The 19,612-nt window shown below is 37.0% G+C and overlaps 1 protein-coding gene across 14 annotated transcripts in view; it reads right to left on the reverse strand.

The window, feature by feature from the left end:
- Positions 1-570: 570 nt before the first annotated feature.
- ZNF532 (zinc finger protein 532) overlaps positions 571-19,612 on the reverse strand; it is a 118,181-nt gene continuing 99,139 nt past the window's right edge. For 13 of the 14 annotated variants that reach the window (XM_072605938.1, XM_072605937.1, XM_072605934.1 and 10 more), the window contains 3 exons: positions 9,672-9,784; positions 6,711-6,858; positions 571-2,571 (listed from right to left, as the gene is read on the reverse strand). In XM_072605938.1, coding sequence (XP_072462039.1) covers positions 2,077-2,571; positions 6,711-6,858; positions 9,672-9,784 — 756 coding nt within the window. In that variant the 3' untranslated portion in view covers positions 571-2,076. The remainder of the gene's footprint in view (positions 2,572-6,710; positions 6,859-9,671; positions 9,785-19,612) is intronic. The other variant, XM_072605942.1, reaches the window with a different exon arrangement.

The raw sequence follows: 19,612 nt of genomic DNA on the forward strand, positions 1-19,612 counted from the left end.
AGCTGTTTGTACATATTTCATCTTCCCACCAAATTGTAACCTTCCTAACAGCTCACCCTGCTGCTACAGTAAATATAGCCCTTCACCTGGAGTCAGGAACACCGGGTGTTTCAATTCAACCTCAGATATTCACTGTGTTCTCCTGGACAAGTCATTTAGCCTGTTTGCTTCAGTATTCTCAACTGTAAAAATGAGGCTAACAGCACCTATCTAAGAGGGCTGTTGTGAGACTGACATAAGGTATCTGTAAAGCACTTAGTATTAGTACCTGGTACATAATAAGCACTTGCTTATATTCCTTTCCCCCATCCCCTACCCCAATTCAACTATATACCCTGAGAAAGCCTAATATATTGCCTTTTACCTAGCAGAGGGGCTCAATGAATATTTGTTGGATGAACAACGGAGGTCTTCAAACAACCAGCTGGTAATAGGAATGAGCACTTCTACATTTCTAGAATGAGGATTCTTAAAATCTTCTTCCTACAGTCCATTTTTCAGGAACTAATAGCTTTCCAAAGTTCATAAAGTTGTCAGAATTGAATTATAAACAAAAGTGACTCACAGAAGCACAAGGGCAAAATGTGCCACATTTATTTACATATGAAATGTGTTTAATACAGTTATAATGAACGTAGTGTATAACATCTGACAGCAGCAAGACCCTTTAAGGAACGGAACGGTAACTACAGTATATCATGCAAGTATCTATATATACACAAAAGTATTTTTTTTAAAAAAAAGTACAAAACTTGTTTAGGGATAAATACAAGATATAAAATGCAAAACAAAAAAAACACAAAAAATATAACTCTCACAGAGAACTATATATGGAAGGGACAGAACGGTACCTTTGCTGTGCTTCGTTAAAGCATAACTACCAATATTAGATATACTCATTGAAATGACGGAACAAAAACCTGGCAGCTGTGTGCTCATCTGAAATGGCCAATTGTGATTTTATAGGCTGCTGTATTAACACGTGATAGGTAGCAGCTTCAGTTGTGCATCCTAACTCTAAGTACCAGAACATTTGGCATTAGCACCCAGAATAGGAAAAGTCAATTCTTGAGACAGCACAGGGTTAAATGAACTATTTTCTTCCTTTACAAGCCAAAGAAATACTTGATTTTTTTTTTATGTCTCTATGTTTAATAAATTACAAGACAAAAACCAGACTGTATAAAAATCTATTGATCTAGTTACATATTTGTTTCTTCTACAGCAGTCCAGCCCTTTCATCAAGCTTACATCCCTGTGATCTTAAAACAGTCTTGCAAATAAATATGAAAAAAATTTGCCAGCCCACAATTTTTTTCTGATCTAATCTTACAACAGACTCCTTGCTTTTCTTTTCACAGAACCCATTAAGGAAAACACCATTCCCTTCTACCTGACTGATTTAAGTTCTTATCCACCAGTGGGTTATTTGCAAGGCTGCTTTAAAAACATTCTCTCATGGCCCTAAGAATACCTAGAGATGCACAGATATGCAATGACGAGTTTCAAGGCGCACACATACTTCTCCCAAAGTAGATACACTGAGTACTAGTGCTAAGACACTTGAAGAGCCTAGTGTTCTTGACACCTAAAACCAGCTACAGTTTATGTAGTGAATTCTAAAAAATAAAAAATACTAAAAAAAGGCATTGTGTTAGCCTGTAATTTAATTAGCTAAACCATTCAAACTCATGGAGTACAAAACAGTTTATCTGAATCCAAGGAACTGCCCCCAGTGCTAAGAACTCTGTTTTAAAGAAACTTAGTACAAAAAAGAAAAATCCTAAACAAACAAAAAAAACCCAACTCAAAACATTATCCACTAAATACTGATACAAACACGTAACAAAGAGTATAAAAGTTATTAGTTTAAATATATACAAACTCTTTTTAAACTCAAATACTGTTTTAATACTTATTGAGGGTATATAGGATGAGGTGAGGAGAATACATTGAAGGAGAATATATTGCAACAGCCTAAACAGTACTGTCAACTCTATTATACTGCAAACTTTCTGTAACAAAAAAAAAAAAAGTCTTTTCCATTCCAATGTGGAGATTTTTCTTTTGGAATACTCATTTTTCAGCTGAACTCATTCTTTTAGACTTAATGAAGGCCATGCCATGTGTTCTCATGTGAGTGTTTAAGGCAGCTTCAGTTTCAAATGTCTTTGCACAGACTTTGCATTTTCTGTCTGACATCAGGCTATCAGATGATTCATCTTCATGACTGGGTTTGTTTTCCTGCTGATTATCTTCCCCAGAACCATTCTGCTTAGACACTGGCTGAGGTTCCTTTAGTTTGTGGACTATGAAGAGATGCCGGGAAAGAGACACATGGGAGGTGTAGCAAAGGCCGCATTCTCGACACTGGTAAGAAGAGCCATCAGACTTATGCTGAGGGATGTGTTCATGAAACTGTAGGAGATTTTCTGTTGTAAAGCCACACACGGCACACTTGTGAACTTTAAAAACATTTATCTTTAGTTTCTTCAGTGGCTGAGTAATCGCTCCTCGTGGAGGTCTGAATTCTAAAACGGGTTCTTCTAATTTCCGCTTTGGACTGGGGGCCTGATAAGAGAAAACAAACAAAAAACACTGATCAAATTAAAATAGTCCTGCTATTTTCCTGAAGAATGATCATCATCTCTGATTGAGCTAGAAGTCAGTAAAAAGGTATGATCACACTATGGCATCAATGGAATAAAAAAAGACATGCTTCTACAAATGTTTTACCCTGTTCCCAATATTAATCTTTATTCCCAGTCATTGTTCAATATATGGATATCCATCTCTGACTGAGGATGGCTAGGCAGTGCGATGGATAGAGTCAGAAAGACCTCAGTTCAAATCTGACCTCAGACACCAGCTGTGTAACTGCGCAAGTCACTTGCCCCTGTTTGCCTCAGTTTCCTCATCTATAAAATGAGCTGGAGAAGAAAATAGCTAACCACTCCAGTATCTTTGCCAAGAAAATCCCAAATGGGGTCACAAAGGGTCAGACACAACTGAAATGACTCAACAACAAAAATCTCTCCTGAACAGAGTACTACAAAGTGTGTACCCCTAGCTATGACACTTAATTATCTATGAATGACCTTACTATTTTTGTCACCTAACTTTCTCTGAATCTGTTTCCTTATGTGTAAAATAAGAAGGCTGGACTACTTCATGTCTAAGCCTGTGCTCAGTTTACCCACAAACTCCCCAATGAAAGGTGATACAAAGAAAATGCCAAACTCATTCTACTTCTTTCAGCTACAATGCTTATTCTAGGCAATAGTCTTGTGTTTTAAAGGGAAGAACTACTGCCAAATACAGGAAGTAGTTAATCGATACCCAAGAAGATAAGCTGGTGCTCCAAGCCTGCTGAAATCAGGGACCTCAGTTGCAATAAAAACATTTTCTTAAATCTTCCATGTCTCATCTCCCAGTGCTCCCTCACACCAACTCCAGGCTCCACCCACTGTCCCACCTCACACTGATTCATGCTAGTCTCCTTTTCTCCTCTTTATTTAAGTCTTATTCATCCTTCAAGGCCCAGCAGTGGCTCTACTTTCCTAGATAGTTCCAGCTCACAGTGATCTCTCTTGCTGCATTCTTCTACCCCTCCCTGACTGTACCATTCATTTGGAAGTTAATCATTTATTGCTTTGTAACATTAGTTCTCTCTCTACAGGTATATCTTCATCATCTTCAATTCAATTCCACAAATACTTATTAAGCATCTTCTATATGCCATCTAAGTGGCACAGTGAATAGATTCTCAGGCCTGGAGTCAGGAAGGCTCATTTTCCTGAGCTCAAATCTGGCTTCCGACGCTAACTAGCTGTTTAACCCAGTCACTTAACCCTATTTCCCTCAATTTCCTCATCTGTAAAATGAGCTGGAGAAGAAAATGGCAAACTATTCCAGTACCTTTGCCAAGAAAATCCCAAATGGGGTCACAAAAAGTATAAAAACAACTCAACAACATATGCCAGGTACTATGGGAAATACTTAAGAGATTACAAAACAAAAGCAAACTGAATAGGGACAATGCACTTTGACATAAAGATGAGACAAAATAAAATGTGACCAGGCAAAGATCAAGACAAATTTTAGAAAAGAGAGAGCGTACTTTCCCTTGAGAGGGAAAGAAAAATCTTCACTGCAGCACATGAGTTGAACTTCAAAGAAAGAGAAGGATTTCAAATGGTGGAGATGAACAGAAAGTACGTTTCAAGTACAGGTGAAGATCTACATAAAAGCGCAGGGTGAAGTTGGGGAAAAGATAGCAATCCAATGTGGCTGGACCATGGAATGTATAAAGGAGAGTAATATGAAAAAGTTTCATGTTGGGGCTTTAACTGACAGGTTAATAGTTTTATTTTATCCTTGAGGCCAGGGCTTCTTAAATTTTTTCCCTTCGTGACCCTTTTTCACAGGTTAGGCACCAAGCCTGCAGTAAAGTTGCATGATAACACCTTGGATTCATTACAAGTTTGATTTTTAATTAATTTTTGGTCATTATGTGTTGTTGCCAATTATTTCTCGACCCCACATGGAGTGGTGACCCACAGTTTAAGAAGTGCTGCTCTAAGACAAAAATTCACAAAAGGTGGCCCAGGGATCCTATGGGGGTGGGCTGAGACCCTTTAAAAGGTTCCTGAGGTCAAGATTATTTTCATAATACTAAAATGTTTTAATTCCTAGTCTGATAAGTATTGACAGATGTGACCCACATAAACAAAAGCTCTTTGTGAGATCTTCAGTAATTTTTAAGAGTACAAAGGGGTTCTAAGATGAAAAAGAAAACTGCTGCTCACAGCAATAGGAAGAATCCAGACTGTATGAGCAGTTTGAGCATAGAATCAGACTTTTTTAACAGTAATATTTTGGATTAAAGAAGGTCAAGATCCTAAAGGTAGAGATGAGTTAGGAGGCTATAATAACATATTATGTGTTGTGGTGTATGATATGATATTTGTCTATTGCTATTGGACCACTAAAAGCATGGCTCTTAATACCTGGCTCAAAGTACCTAGGTACTTCGGGCTCTTAGTACGGACTCAAAGTATCCCATTTATGATAAGACCTGGGTGACCTCGAGAAGAAATTCACTGATCCTCCATGGGCTTCAGTTTCCTCGTCTCTAAAATGAGGCAAAGGGACTATCTATATTGTATCATAACATGTATCCTCTATCATATCATATCATAGTTACATGACATTAAGGCAGCAATGGAGAGAGCGCCGAGCCTGAAGTCAAGAGTACTCATCTTCCTGGGTTAAAATCTGGCTTTGGACACTTACTATCTGTGTGACCCTGAGCTAGTCACTTATCTGTAAAACAAGCTAGAGAAGGAAATGGTAAACCACTCCAGTATCTCTGCCAAGAAAACCCCAAAGAGGGCCATGAAGAGTTGGACATGACTGAAATGACTGAACAACAAAAATGTCATAATATTAAATTGTCCAGGTTTATGTTAAAGGACTGAACTAGAGGGGTATGATTAGATATTAGAATGAAATTAGATAACTGGAGCAGAGGGGATGAGTATTAAGAAGTATTGTGGAGGCAGAATTCTTAGATGGAGGTGGGGTAGAGTTAAAGAGGAAGAAAAAATTTTAAATGTCTGAGATTTCAAGTTTTGTGTGAATCAGGCGGGTGATAGTGCCATCCAAAGATACAGAGAAGTTAGGAAGAGCTTACGGAAGAGACTAAGGTTGAATTTTTTAAGAACTTATCTTTGCTCCTCAACTAAATCCCCATCCCCTAGTGGGATTAGAACAGCAAGTGGTGGTGGTAACTGTGTGAACCACACTGACTCCATCTTATGACTCAATTCTAAAGCTCGTCAGTTTGCTTTCTATGCAATTATGGGTCTAGCCCAATTTTTGTCTTATAAGAAAACTTTATTCAGTTGTGGGTACTGAGAGAAAAACTTCTCTTACTCTGGCTACACTCCCTAAGTACAAAGACCACATCTTATACATGTCTCTATATTCCCCACAACACTTATAACAGTCCTTTGCACAGAGAAGGCATTCGATAAATATCCGTATACTGCTTTAAACTGTAAATGTGATCTAAGCCCAAAAGACAGAAAAATAATGTGAAAATATCAGAATATTGTGTCTTAGTCCTGACACCAATAAATTTCCATGTCCTGATCTATATTTTGTTGTTACAGCTAAGCAATTTGTAATAATCATTACATCAAAGAGGATCATTGAAGAATTTTAGAAAATGTGCAGAAGAGAACAGGAGGAAGTTCAGAAAGAAACACAGACAAGCAGGACAGATGTGAAAGTAACATGTTGACCTTTATTATATTCTTGGTGTAAAAAACAAGCTTGTACATAATAGAAAATCGCAGTTTCACATACAACCTTTCTGGATAGAAATGGAAAGGTCCCCTCTTTTGTTATTTGTGGAGTTCAGAATAAAAAAAATAAAATTTAAAAAAATAAGTAATATGTTGCAGTGTTGTGTAGTGGAAAAAGCACTGGACTTAAAGAGTCCAAAGACCTGGTTTCAAATTCCCTAATAGCTTTTCTCAGGACGCTTATCAAATGAAGGGTTGAGATCAGATGACTTCTAGGGTGCCTCCAGCTTGGACATGCTACGATTATCTTGCACTGTATTAGAATGAGCATTCAGAGATATCTCTACCTAGCCTCCTATACTACTATTCACTGCAAAGAGAGCAATTCTTGTGTGTTACCTTGGTCTCTTCTTTTATCTCTGTTTCCTCCACACTGGCAGATTCTGTCATTTCTTTTAAATCAGGGTCCTTAATCCCATGCATCAGCTGAATGTGTTTCTCTAGCATTAACCGTTTTGTAAATGTGCGCCTTGATTCTGGGCAGTGCCTACATAAAACAATAAAAGTCATGTATACATTTTGCTTATAGGGATTTTCAAAAGAACTCTAAGGCCCGCAAAGATGTTTACTGGTCTTCAAGATCTTCACAAGCCAATCTCATACTTACCAGTATCAAAGCCATAGGAGAGCATCAACAGCCTAAGTGCACTGGCTCTGGAGGAAGGACCTGAGTTCAAATCCCACTTATGACACTACCTGGGTCACTTTGAGAAGTACATTTATCCTCCCTAGGCTTCGGTTCACTCATCTCTAAAATGAGGGAAGTAGACTCGATAGGCTCTGAGGTCCCTTAGAAGTTCTAGATCCACGGTCCCTGCTGGTCTTGAATCCCATTTTATTAAGTATTTTAAATTGTTGGTGTCACCTTTCTTTTGGTAGACTCAGATCATTTTGGTTCAAGTGCCTTATAGAATATCCCTGGTTAGCACAGTATTAGCACTCTCTTTAAAAGGAAAAGCTCTCAATTTAATTTTTTTTCCTTTAAGATGACTCTAAGAGTATCCCAGCAGAGGTGCTTTAATATGAAAGAAACAAGGAAGAAGATGGTCTTCTACCAACTACTGATTAGTGATGCCAGCTATGTAACACAGAGAAACCTGCTCTTTATCTTCTAAAGTATGCAGCATGGGCAATCTTCATAGAAACAGCAATCTAATAAAATATATTTAAAACTTTAACTTTATGGATAAATTGTTTTTCAGTGCCCAGCCAATGGGTTAAGACTCAGGTATCTAAAAACAATGGTCTATATTGAGAGTATCACAGATAAAAAGAGGAGTACAACAAGCTCCAATTTAATATTCTACTTTACAAAGTAGAAGCTTACTGACAAGAAGTGACTTGTTCGTGGTCACACAGTTAGGAAATGAACCTAAAGTCTTGGGACTCCAGTCCAGTACTTTTTCCATTTTACTACCCCTCCTCTCTAAAAACAATTCTGTAGTAGCAAGGGAGATATCCATATAGACTTATTATTTTGTTTCCTTTTCTTGGAGACAAGAAGTCATCATTTTTTGGATAACTGCTTGGGAAATCCTAGAGTTTATTAACTCAATAGCTACTTCAGATTTGCACATTCTAAAGTAGACACCAAGAACAGTGTTTCAGTGAAGAGACAAATAGGTGATTAAAAACTCGATAGGCTTTTTCAGAACTAGATTTGCTACTTTCCAGAAGACTCAGAAGAAATCCATATGGGCACTACAAAATAACTGAAGCATTTTCTAAATCCTTCTGCCCAAGCAACAAATGAAACCAGCAGTGGTACATAGGGTGACAGCATTTTTCTCTTCAATCATTTTTAATGATGGCAATTTTGCTACCACTAATGAGTTTGCTGGATGGTTTTGTAAACCAACAATGGCTACCCAGTGCATTAAATATCAGTGATTTTATGCTTCTACGTCAAAAATACTAACATTGTGTTTCAAAGCTAGTTTCACTAGGGCCACACTGAATCACCTTCAATTACATACTTTCTTCTACCCTTCAAGCAAATCTCTCTACTTATCCCCTTCTGGGCAAGAGACTTCCAGGCCTGAGCCTAATTCCTAACCATACTCTGTTCAAAGAATGCAGTCACCTCAATAAACTCTCACTCTTTTATCCTTTTATTCAAATAGCTTCCATGTCCTCTGTGAAGTTTCCCTAACTAACCTCAAGAGATGCAGGAATTCTACTTTGCCAAATCCTGTTTTTAAACATGAAATTCCCATGACCACTTCAAAATATATACTTACTTCTCTTCCTATAGTGTTAACTTAAAACTTCTGTATTTAAGACATATACATATACATATATATACACACACACATATATGTATGTATGTATCTGTCCAATGTTTATCCAGTTCTCTAAGCATCTTACCACATTTTCTCAACTCACTTTGGGCAAAAATTAACACACCAACACAAGAAGGTTAACTACTTCAAACACACTTTTTAGTAGATAATAATGCAATGATACTTTGACCTTAATTACCAAGATGACATTAATGACGATAGACTGATGATCAATTTGGGTCAATTTTTACTGAACCCCTTTGTGACCAATGTCATGAACTGGCAAGACAATTTGCATGGATTAGAGCTAGATATCTCAGGGCATGGAAATATGTTCCAGATGACGAATGAACCCACGACCTTAGTCTTATTGGAATAAAGCTTTAAACAACTGGGCAATACTGATGATAAGATTTTGCAGGTGACAGTTTGGCAGTGACTGGAAAGCCAATCATTTATTCTGAAGAAACATTCTCAGTAATACAATCTATCACCATATGATGCTACACTTTTTAATCACAGGATAATCAAGGTTATAACAACTGTTTTACTTTAAAAAAATTCTGCTAATGTCACATCTCTTATCAAAGAATCAGGTGACAAAATTATGCAAAAATCAAATGAGTTGAATTCTAAAGGAAAACAGTGATGTAATGAAAAAAGTCTTGACTATAGTGTCAAAGAGCGTCCCCTCTCCAAGGCTTACTACCTGTGTAATCTTGAGCAAATCACTTAACCCCTGAGTTCTCAGTTTCTTCATTTGTAAAGTGAGGAGAGTGAATTGAACTAGATGGCCTCTAAGGTTTCTACCCTTTCTAAATCTATGATTCTATGATCTGTAAAATGAAGGGGTCAGATGAAATGGCCTCAGAGATTCCTTCCGGGGGCAATGTAGATGATGTAAAAACAAAAGATATTGATAAAAATCAATTTTAAAAATAATCACTATAAAGTCAAACAAACAAAAAGGTCCTCTTTTAATCCTCTCATCACCTTTATATTAAAAACTATCACTTACGAGCAGGTGTAAACTTTCCTAATTCCTTTGTGTTTGATTCGATTATGGCGACAGAGGCTGTGCGATGAGCTGAATGATTTGTCACACTGGCGGCAAGGATGCTTCTTCATTTGCTTTATTAAAGAGAAGAAAGGAAAATGTCAGTGGCAGGTCTTTGAAACAACAACACAGTTAAAATGAAAAACCCTGTATTATAGGTTGAGTTTAACGGGTGCCTGGTAGGACCTGATAGCTCTTCACTGAATTTACCTAGATGAAAAAGGGGGGGAAAAAAGAAAGAAAAGTCTGGTCTCAGGCAACTAAGGGACACTTTAGCATGAGAGTGGAAAATTTGGGATTCTAGGAAGACTTTTTGTGGGGGGGGAAGGTCAGGGGAGGAATGGGAGTTGTGACCTGTCCAGGGTCACAGAGCTAATAATAAGTCTCTGAGGCAGAATTTGAACTCAGACTCTCCTGACTCCAGGGTTGGTACTCTTATCTACTACACCACTGCCTTTCTATGAAGAGTTTTAAGTCAAATGTCCCTTTCAAAACAAAAAGGCATGGTTTTTCTCTAAGTTATACCTCTCTGTAATAAGAGAAAAAAAATTATCCTTTTAACTTCACCACAAAAGCAGGCAGTAAACACAATAGTGTCCCTTCAACACATGCCCAGTAAGTTTGGTACGTATGTAGAACCCCTACTGTTTCATGCTGTCAATCATTTTAAATTAAGTTCCTTAAGGAGAAAGTCTATCTGACTAATTTTAAAATTCCATTTCCCCTCACCCAATAATAGATTGATGGAGCAGGGACAGAATGGAACTGAGATTTCACTAGTGTATAGTGATGAATACCCTTTAACAATGAAGATTAACAACTTTTATGGGCTCAGTGTTCTGGGGCATTAAGATATTAAAGTGACTTGCCCAGGTTTATATGATTAGTATCTTTCGAAAATGGGACTTGAACCTAGGTCTTCCTGACCGTACAGGAGATAATGCCAATGGTTTGCCAAGGGCTTGTGTGTGTGTGTGTGTTATTTAAACACAATCACTGGATTTCCCATGAATATTAATACCTGAAACTTCTCCAAAGGAATAATTTTAAGAAACAAATAACCATGATATAAATGTAGTCAAGTTTAATTTCCATTCTATCCCTGAAAAGAATGATAGTTTATCCCTTGAAACATATTTTAACCCAAGAATGACTTCATACCTCTGAAAACTCAACTTAAAATAATTTAATCTCTACAAGTATAAATTGTAAAGTAGTTGCTGCTCTGCAATGGTACAGGAAGTTTCCTAATTGGGGGTTCAATGACCAATGATATAATAGTCCACACCACTTCCCAAAAATGATGATGAAGCTATATGAAAGGCAATAATGGTACACTAGAAAAAAAGCATTAAATTTGGCCAGAGGTGGAAGATCTGGGTTCTAATCTGGCTTTTCTAATTACTTTCCTTCCTTGAGCCTCAATTTCCTACTGTAAAATGAGGAAGGTGACCTCAATTATTTCTAAGGTCTTTCCTAACTCTAAAATTTTGTTATTTTCAGACACCTGTGTTTCTTTTCTTCCTCTTTGTTAAAATATAAACAAATGCTGTAACATAAGGAATACAAAATGACTGTCACAAAGTACAGTCTTAAAAGTCTTATGATGTTCAATAAGGACATTACGGAATCTCAGGAATTTTCAACTCTTAAAATTTTGTCTTAAAGCTTATGACTCTACGGATCTTAGAGCACAGTACAAATTTATTTATTTTGTCTTAACAAACAAAACAGGTAGTTTCTACTGGTCTATATTTCTAAAAATCTTAAGACAATTCCAAAGGATTTTAGGTATTCTAGCTTTGAAATGATTTTTATCCAAAGATATTCATAACAATGAATTATTAATATGGCCACTGCTTTAATAAAGCATATTAATATGACACTTTAATATGACCATATTACTATGACAGTGATCACTGATCAAGTAAAAAGGTGCTAATGATGAGTGACACCTATAGGAATTTGGTAAATAACAATTGCTATGTGGAAACCATGATAAATAGGTGTTATACAAGTCCTGCTAACTTTTCCTGTGCAAACTCTCAACTCCTACATCTCACTAAAGCCCTTAAAGTCACCCTCCCAGACAACATATTTTCACAAAACTGTTTTCTCACCATTTTTCATGGTCTTATTGTATTTGTGCAGTTTATTACTGGAATCCAAATACAGGATTTTTCACCTTACTGTCTTTAATTTAATCTTAGATACATCCCATTGTTTCAGCCTATTAAGAAAACTGGAGATACAAACTGCAATCTGGTTTATACACCCAGTAAACCAGTATTTTATACTACTGAAATTAAGAAATCATTCAATGTAATAGTTATCTTTCCCAAGCTTCATGTCATCTAGAAATTTGATAAGTGTGCCCTAAAATGTTCATCCAAGTCACTGATAATATCAAAATGCTGGGTTGAACAGTGTCTAGTACAGAGTTCTGTGACTACATAAGAGAGTTCCTTCCAGCCTAGCATCGTTCCATTAATCACCAGTTTATGTGGTAGAGCTGTTCGTCCATTCAAAGCTCAGCTGAAGTGCCAGCAACTACAGGAACCAATTCTTGATGCACCCAGCCTTTAACGGTATCCCCATCTCATCCTACCCTGCAGTGAAATGACTTGGTATACAGTATAGTCTGTGTATGCCCAAACAGAATGCATCCCAGAGCCTACATAGTGCTTTGCACAATAATAAACATTTAATAAATGCTTGCTGAACTGAATTTAATTGACCCTCCTATCTTCTAAATGATGAGACTGTTCATAAGCAAGTAAATAATTTTTTTAGTTTTCTTTACATTTATCAGAAACTTCTGGAAGAAAGCTGGACGGTGACATCCTCAATGTCTAGCCTATCTTTCCTCTGTGCCAACTTTGTAAGCTGCCATTTGCTCCATCTAGATGAACAGCTGGTAATATGCTGGCACCATAATATCTCTCCTTTTGCCTCCTTTTCTCTTGCTCCAAATGACCATCGTACTTCTTCCCTTCAGATTTCCTACCTCTATCTTCTTGATATACAATGCTATTTCAGTAAAATCCCCCCCACTTTTTTTCTATTGGATAGCTTTCCATTGACTTATTCCAGTCAAATCTCATCAAATCTCAAGGATGCCAATACGTTTGTATTTACCCCTCTGCATTAAGATTTCTAGCTTTGCTTTTTTCTAATGTACCTATCCTCAGTCCATTTGGGTAGAGATATGTTAGGGCATTAATAATGTCTTTCTTCAATATTTTTTTTGTGAATTAATGATTATGCCATACCTGCCACTTTCTTTGGCTTAGTCTTTTATGGGGGCAAATTTTCTCTCTCTCCTCTATCTGCAGTATAAAATCTCTTTAATGAGATTGATAATCCTCAGATAAACATTCTACCCTATTCATGTCTTTCGGTGTTTTCCATTGTGCACCAGATAGGCTGGTCATGAAAGCTCACTGCTTCATGGCAGTCACCAAATACCTTTTCTTGTGACCAGTAATAGAAGTATCTATGTAGCCTCACAATCATTAGAAGACACAAAGGCCATTTCCTCCTCAGATGGTTCAGCTCCATACTCTAAGGGGAAACCTGAAATGTCTTGAGAAGGTCACTAATATTTACTAATGACCAAGTCCAATGGATTTTCCTCAGTCTTTGAACCCCCTTTAATGTCTCTGCAGCACATGACACTAGCTACCAGAGCATCTTTCCTTGGTTTTTATTTCATTGCATTATCTGGGTTTTCTGCCTCTGATAACTCTTTTTAAAAATCTTTGCCTGAGTCCTCTTTCTTGCTCCTTACCTTATGCTGGTAATTTCTGAAAGTTTTCCATTCTTTGCTGTTCTTTTCTTATTATATATACCCTCTCCCTTCATGATCACAGTCATTTCCCAACTATTTCTCTCTGTCCAACTATGCCTGCCAACATCTCTACCAAGCTACAGTCCCTGATTTTTTCCTTGGGGGCAGAAATTGTGCATTATATTCCTATAATACTTGTTACAATGCTAAACACAGAGCACATGCTTTATGAATATTTGTTGAATGAATGAGCCATCTATAATAAGATTAAGATGATCATAAGTTAAACATTTCCAAGGTATGAATGAGTGAATGAATGTGCTGCACAAATAATTTCAAAAACACACATTGTACTCACAATAGGCTTATATCCAAACAAAACAAAAGACAAGAAAAGAAATATAGCATCACCCAAGTAATTCAACAATAGGTTAGAAATTGAAAGAAATATATCTAACTTAGGCCTTGCCTTTATCTTAGTTTCTTATTTTGAGTGACAAACCCTCAACTTTAATATTCCATGTTATCTCTCACACTCACACAAATCCTTTTCTTCCCATTTGCCTTCTTTCATTCTACAAACCTCCTACTTACCTATTCCTCCCCCATCACTATCATATTTGCTTTCCTATAATATAATCAGGTAAAACTTTCAAATAAAGTAGCACTATACTATGAAAAAAATTTAAATATATCTATTAGTAACTAAAAACTTAACAAATCAAGAAACATAGATATGAAGTTTTCATCTGAAAAATCTTAAGGTAGTACTCATTTTCCTCACTAAATAAAAGCTAAGCCTTCAAAGATATTTTTGTATCACTACTTGCCACCAAGATTATAATGTAATTTCATCTGTATCAATTCATAAAGTTCTTGCTGCTCGTTAAAAAAATCTGAATTTAAAGAATTTCTCACATTCTTTACTTGTTGGAAGGTACAGTATTTTGCTTCTCATGCATGGCTTTTGTTTGTTTTTATATTTAGCTTTCTAATGAAATTTAAAATGCAGCAATACTTGCCTAAAATCTAAGTGAATTAAGATCTGGTCTTTGGGGCCAAGTATGCAAGCCCCTTGACTCCCCTCTCTTCCCTAGGACATCACAGTGTGTACACAGGGGCTGGCCTCAGAGTGTGGAGGATTTAAGTCCAACTCATTTACTACATTGGACACAAACACTATACTAGCTTGGGGCAGCTAGGTAGTGCTGTAGATAAGAGTGCTAGACCTGGCGCTAGGAAGACCAGAATTCAAATCCTGCCTAAGATACTTATAGCCATGTGACTAACAAGTCACTTAATCTTTCTACCTCAGTTTCCTCATCTGTAAAATGAGGATAATGACAGCACCTACCTCCCAGGTTTGGTGTGAAGATCGAAGGAAGTATACGTACAGTGCTTTCCAAATCTTTAGAGTGCTATATACATGGTAGCTATTATTTATTTGTTATTAATATTATTTGTTACTAAAATAAGTCCTTAAAATTTATAGTGTTGCAGGTGTAACAGCAAGGATGCCAGCCTACACAGGAGGGCCTTCTGTACAGATTCTTAGATCTGCTTTTCTAAAAGGAAAACAACTTTCAAGAGGTCAACAATCACTTTAATAAAGCACATATGTCATTCACTTAGTTCAGGGGGAAAAGTCAGCACCATGAACTTCAGAGAAAATACAAACAAAGAAATAAAGACCAACAGACAGGGGTTTCAACTGTCTGACCATAAGCAATACATATACCAAAGATCACCAGACAGATCCAACTATCTGACCATTACATACACATATTGTTACCAGAGAGATACACCAACATCTCGTTTTTAAAAGCCTGGGGGCTCCTTAACGTCTACCCAGAGTCTCCTGTGATCAAACAAACACTTCCAATGAGTAAGCCCCAAAGTAAAACCTCACATCAGAGCTCTGACCCAGTGCCTCAATAGAAATTAACAAAAGGTAATGAGGCCCATTAATGGGTTGGGAAGATCTTTAACTCCCCCCCCACCCCATTAACAGATGTTGATAAAAATATGAATGTAACTGTACAGATAGATACATGAATATATATTGTTAAGTGTGATGCTGTAAAAAAAGAATAAATAAATATAAAAGACATTAAGTAGCTAAACTTTTCAGGGTTTGTAATTAGAACCTATAAAATGGAAAAATACACATAATATTTTAATATGAAAGAACTTTTCAGAGTATCAGCACTCATAGGCCAGTCTGCACATTCACAGAAGCATGGATAGAAACTCTTTACCCATCCATGTCTATCCGAATCTTATCTTCTCCAAGAGAAGTGTCCCTAGATCTTTCATCTGATTCTCATGACACATTCTCTAATCCTCTTACCATCTTTGACTCTTCCCGGCTCTCTTAGCTTAGAGACCCTTCCCAAAACAATGCTATAAAAACGGTTCAATTTACAGCAGAACTATTTTCCTCTCTTTCTCTTTTTTTGGAGGGTGTTCTGCCAGGTTAACAACAAGAAAGTGAGACAATAAATGACTTTAGCAAGGGAATTTTACAAGATAAATTCATGAAAATCATCTGTTTTTACATATCACTAAAAATTAAGAGAAAGAAAAATAGGCAATATTCCCAAAACCTTTAACACTATAAGGATCTCTAATTTATAATTAGTGTCAACACTGCTTCCAGCAATGGAGATTATAACCCCAACCACAAATCAGTAGATGGTTCTAAAAAAGAGACTTGACTAAAAAAAGTACTACAATACCAAATTGATGGTAAGCCTTTCCAAATTTAGTCAGGATATTTTTCAAGTGACAGAAATATAGTCCATCAGTGGGTGAATACTTAAAGTCTTCCAAGTCTGGTAGAACCTTGGAAAGCTGGCCAAACTTGTGTGCTATCTGTCTGGCCTCTAACAATCTAGAATCATATTCATGCCAAAATAATACATTGGGTTGAACTTTATCACAGAGAACAGTTATAAAAATGACCAGAAAAAAAAACAAAACTTAAATGTATGTTGGCATTAATCTATGAAGACACACATATAATAACTTTTAAGTTTTTTCTCTTTTAACATAAAGAAAGAGCCAAACAACTGGTCCTCTATACATTCTTAAGATATGTTATTATAATAAAGGTGTCAGTACTTCACGTATTAATTTATAAATCTCATATAATATTAATGAAAATACTGACTTGTGGGTCACATGAATGAAAGATAGTAGAATAAACATTTTCTCTGATATCTATAACCCCTCTGCTCTCCAAAACAGAAATCATGAACCAAAGATACAGCAACTTCTTTATGGTCTAGGATACCCAGAGACCAAAAGAAGATTTTTAAAATCTCCCCAAACCCTGGAAATAATGTCCATGACTCTGAGCTCCTCCTAGTTCCCACTCTACCAACAGCAAGGTTGCACTAACAGACTCATGGACACAATATAGACTTATATCAAAAACCACCACTTTGCCCCAGTCCTCCCTCCCTCTTTCCAATGCCTGCTCCAGGTTGCAGAAGTTTTTTTAGGCCACAACAGCCAACTTGGTCACAGTCCTTGGGGAGCAAAAGCCTTCTAGACGTTATAACTCAGAAGCACCATTGCTGTAAACCTCTAAACTATCAGTGCCAGAAAAAACAGGCTCTGAATTGCCAATGCTATGCCAGAGAACTGAAAAACAGCCGGAGTGGGACAGGTCACCAGAACAGGGCACTGTGCACATTGGGAGTGTGTAGCATTCCACCAAGCCTGAGGGAAACAGCATAACAGCCAGCGGGGGCCAATTCTGAACACACTAAAGTCAATAGGGGAGAGACCAGGCTGGTCAACTATGAATTGCCCAGTGCTGGAGAAATCAGAGATACTTTGAGATCAAGCTCTCAAGGAAATCATAATCACAGGGGAGAGAGTCAGGATGTAAATGAAAAGGAAAATAAAATGAAGGGAAGAAGAGAGGGAACTGAAAGTACCAAAGATTTCAGGAAGAAAACTCTTAAGACTTTAAAGATAAACAGATAAATTAACGGGGAAAATAGCAACAACAGAAGGAAGTATGTTCTCTGAATCTAGTAAACAAGTTCAGTCATCTATGAAGAAACACTGCAATATAAAGGAAAATGATCAAACAACATTTGAGGAGACAGAAGACCCTGTGAAATTAGAGAACATGAAACTCATTAGTCCTAAGTGGTTTAAAAGAAAAATGAGAATTATGAGAGCAGAATTTATGTCTTGCACAGTAAAAATAATAAAAAAAAATAGAAAAACTCAAATCTGCAATGGCAAGCCGCACCAAAGAAAACAAAAGGGAGAACAAGGACAATCTAGAAGAAGGGAAGCAAAAACCAAGAATGTTAGAAGAAAATTTGTTCACTCTGCAAGTAACACACAGTGAACTCACAGACAAGATACCCAGAGACAAGCTCTAAGGATCCTAGGTCTCCCAGAAGAGCATAACAGGACAAAAACCTGGACACTATAATGAAGGAAATAAGAGAAGAGAACTTCCCAGGAAGTTGAAGCATAGGAAACAAAATTCCAATTGAAAGAATAAACAGTTCACCTCCAGAAAACAAAACAAAACCAAAAAAACCCAAGGCTGCAAACTCCAAGACACATGGTACTGAAATTTAACAACTCATATCAGGAACAATAAATTCTACAAACTATCAGGAGAATGACCTTCAAATACAAAGGAAAGGACATTCAAATAAGGCAAGACTATTTTGCACTCCTTAGAAAAGGGAGGTGGGAAAGGGATGATGAGTTCCAAAAAGCAATAGAGGTCGTGATGTAGCCCAGGGTAATCTATCCTGCATATCTGACCTTAACCAATAAGACATTTTTAGAAAGAAAAATATTAATGAGCTATTTTACATTATTAGATAAAAGGATCAAATTTTTATTAACTATAGACAGTTCTTAAAAGAAGAAATCTAAGCTCTCTAGAGCTACAAGAAAACATTCTCCAATTCTCTAATGGAAAAATGTAAATTAAGTAATTCTGAGGTTGTACTTCACACCCATCAGACTAACGAAACTTACAAAAAAGAAAAATGATAAATGCTCTAGATACTTTAGGAAAACAAGCACACTGATGCAGTATTGGTAGAGTTGTGAACTGGTCCTGATGGTCTGGGAACCTCCTTGAACTCCCCTTGAATCTTGCCACTTAACCTGGCCCTTCATACTCAAATCTTTTGCCCTTGGCCTAGCCTGGCCTTCCACTGTCTGTTACCTCTGGATTGCCCCACCTGCTTCCCACTCAAGCCCTCCATTGTCTGCCTCCAGTTGTTTCCAACCCTTCACCAGTCACCCCAGTCCCACTGAGGTCCTCCTTGGACTTCTTCTCAAGACCTTCCCTAAACCCCTCCTCCCATTACCCTAGCCTACCAGACCACCCCCAGATCCCTCCTACAGTCATTTTTCTGTATGTAAGTTCCATCTTGCCTCCATAAAGCCACTCAGATACAATCCAGCTCTGACTGTCTAGCTGAGATTGTATCTGACTCTGTGTAGCTGAGACTGTATCTGGCCCACTTGTTAATACAGGTCTTACAAACGCTTAGGCTCCTTAAGAGTCAACCCAATAGGGTGAATTCTTAATAAACTTTGTTTTTCTTTGGCTTTAAGAAGGCTTGTGTCGAATTCATTTGAGTAGGACCTGGCACATTGGTAATTCGAAGTCACCAGCATCCAGAACCTCAACAATCCATTCATTTTGGAAACTAATTTGAAATTATGTCCAATAAGTTCTTAAACAGTATGTAATGTCTGTCGACCACTCCTCCCCCAGCCCCACTACTTGGCCTCTTTTCCAAAGAGAGCAAAAAAGGAGGAAAAGATCCCATATGTACAAAATTATAAATAGCTGCTCTTTCTGTCAAAGATGTATAATTTCTTTTTTTCAGTGAATACAAGAGATTAGAAGAAAAAAATTAAAAAAATTTTAAAGCTAAAGGGCAAGAACATAAATGGGACACTATTTTTGTAAGCTGAAGAGGACTCAACCTTCCAAGTTTCAAAACATACTATATAGTGATATTTATGAAAACTATTACTAGATTAACAAAAGAGAAAAGTAGATCAATGGTACAGAATGGAAAATAAAGAAAAATGAACCAAATATCCACAA

Source organism: Notamacropus eugenii, chromosome 4 (assembly GCF_028372415.1).
Source record: "Notamacropus eugenii isolate mMacEug1 chromosome 4, mMacEug1.pri_v2, whole genome shotgun sequence".
Classification (NCBI taxonomy): domain Eukaryota; kingdom Metazoa; phylum Chordata; class Mammalia; order Diprotodontia; family Macropodidae; genus Notamacropus; species Notamacropus eugenii.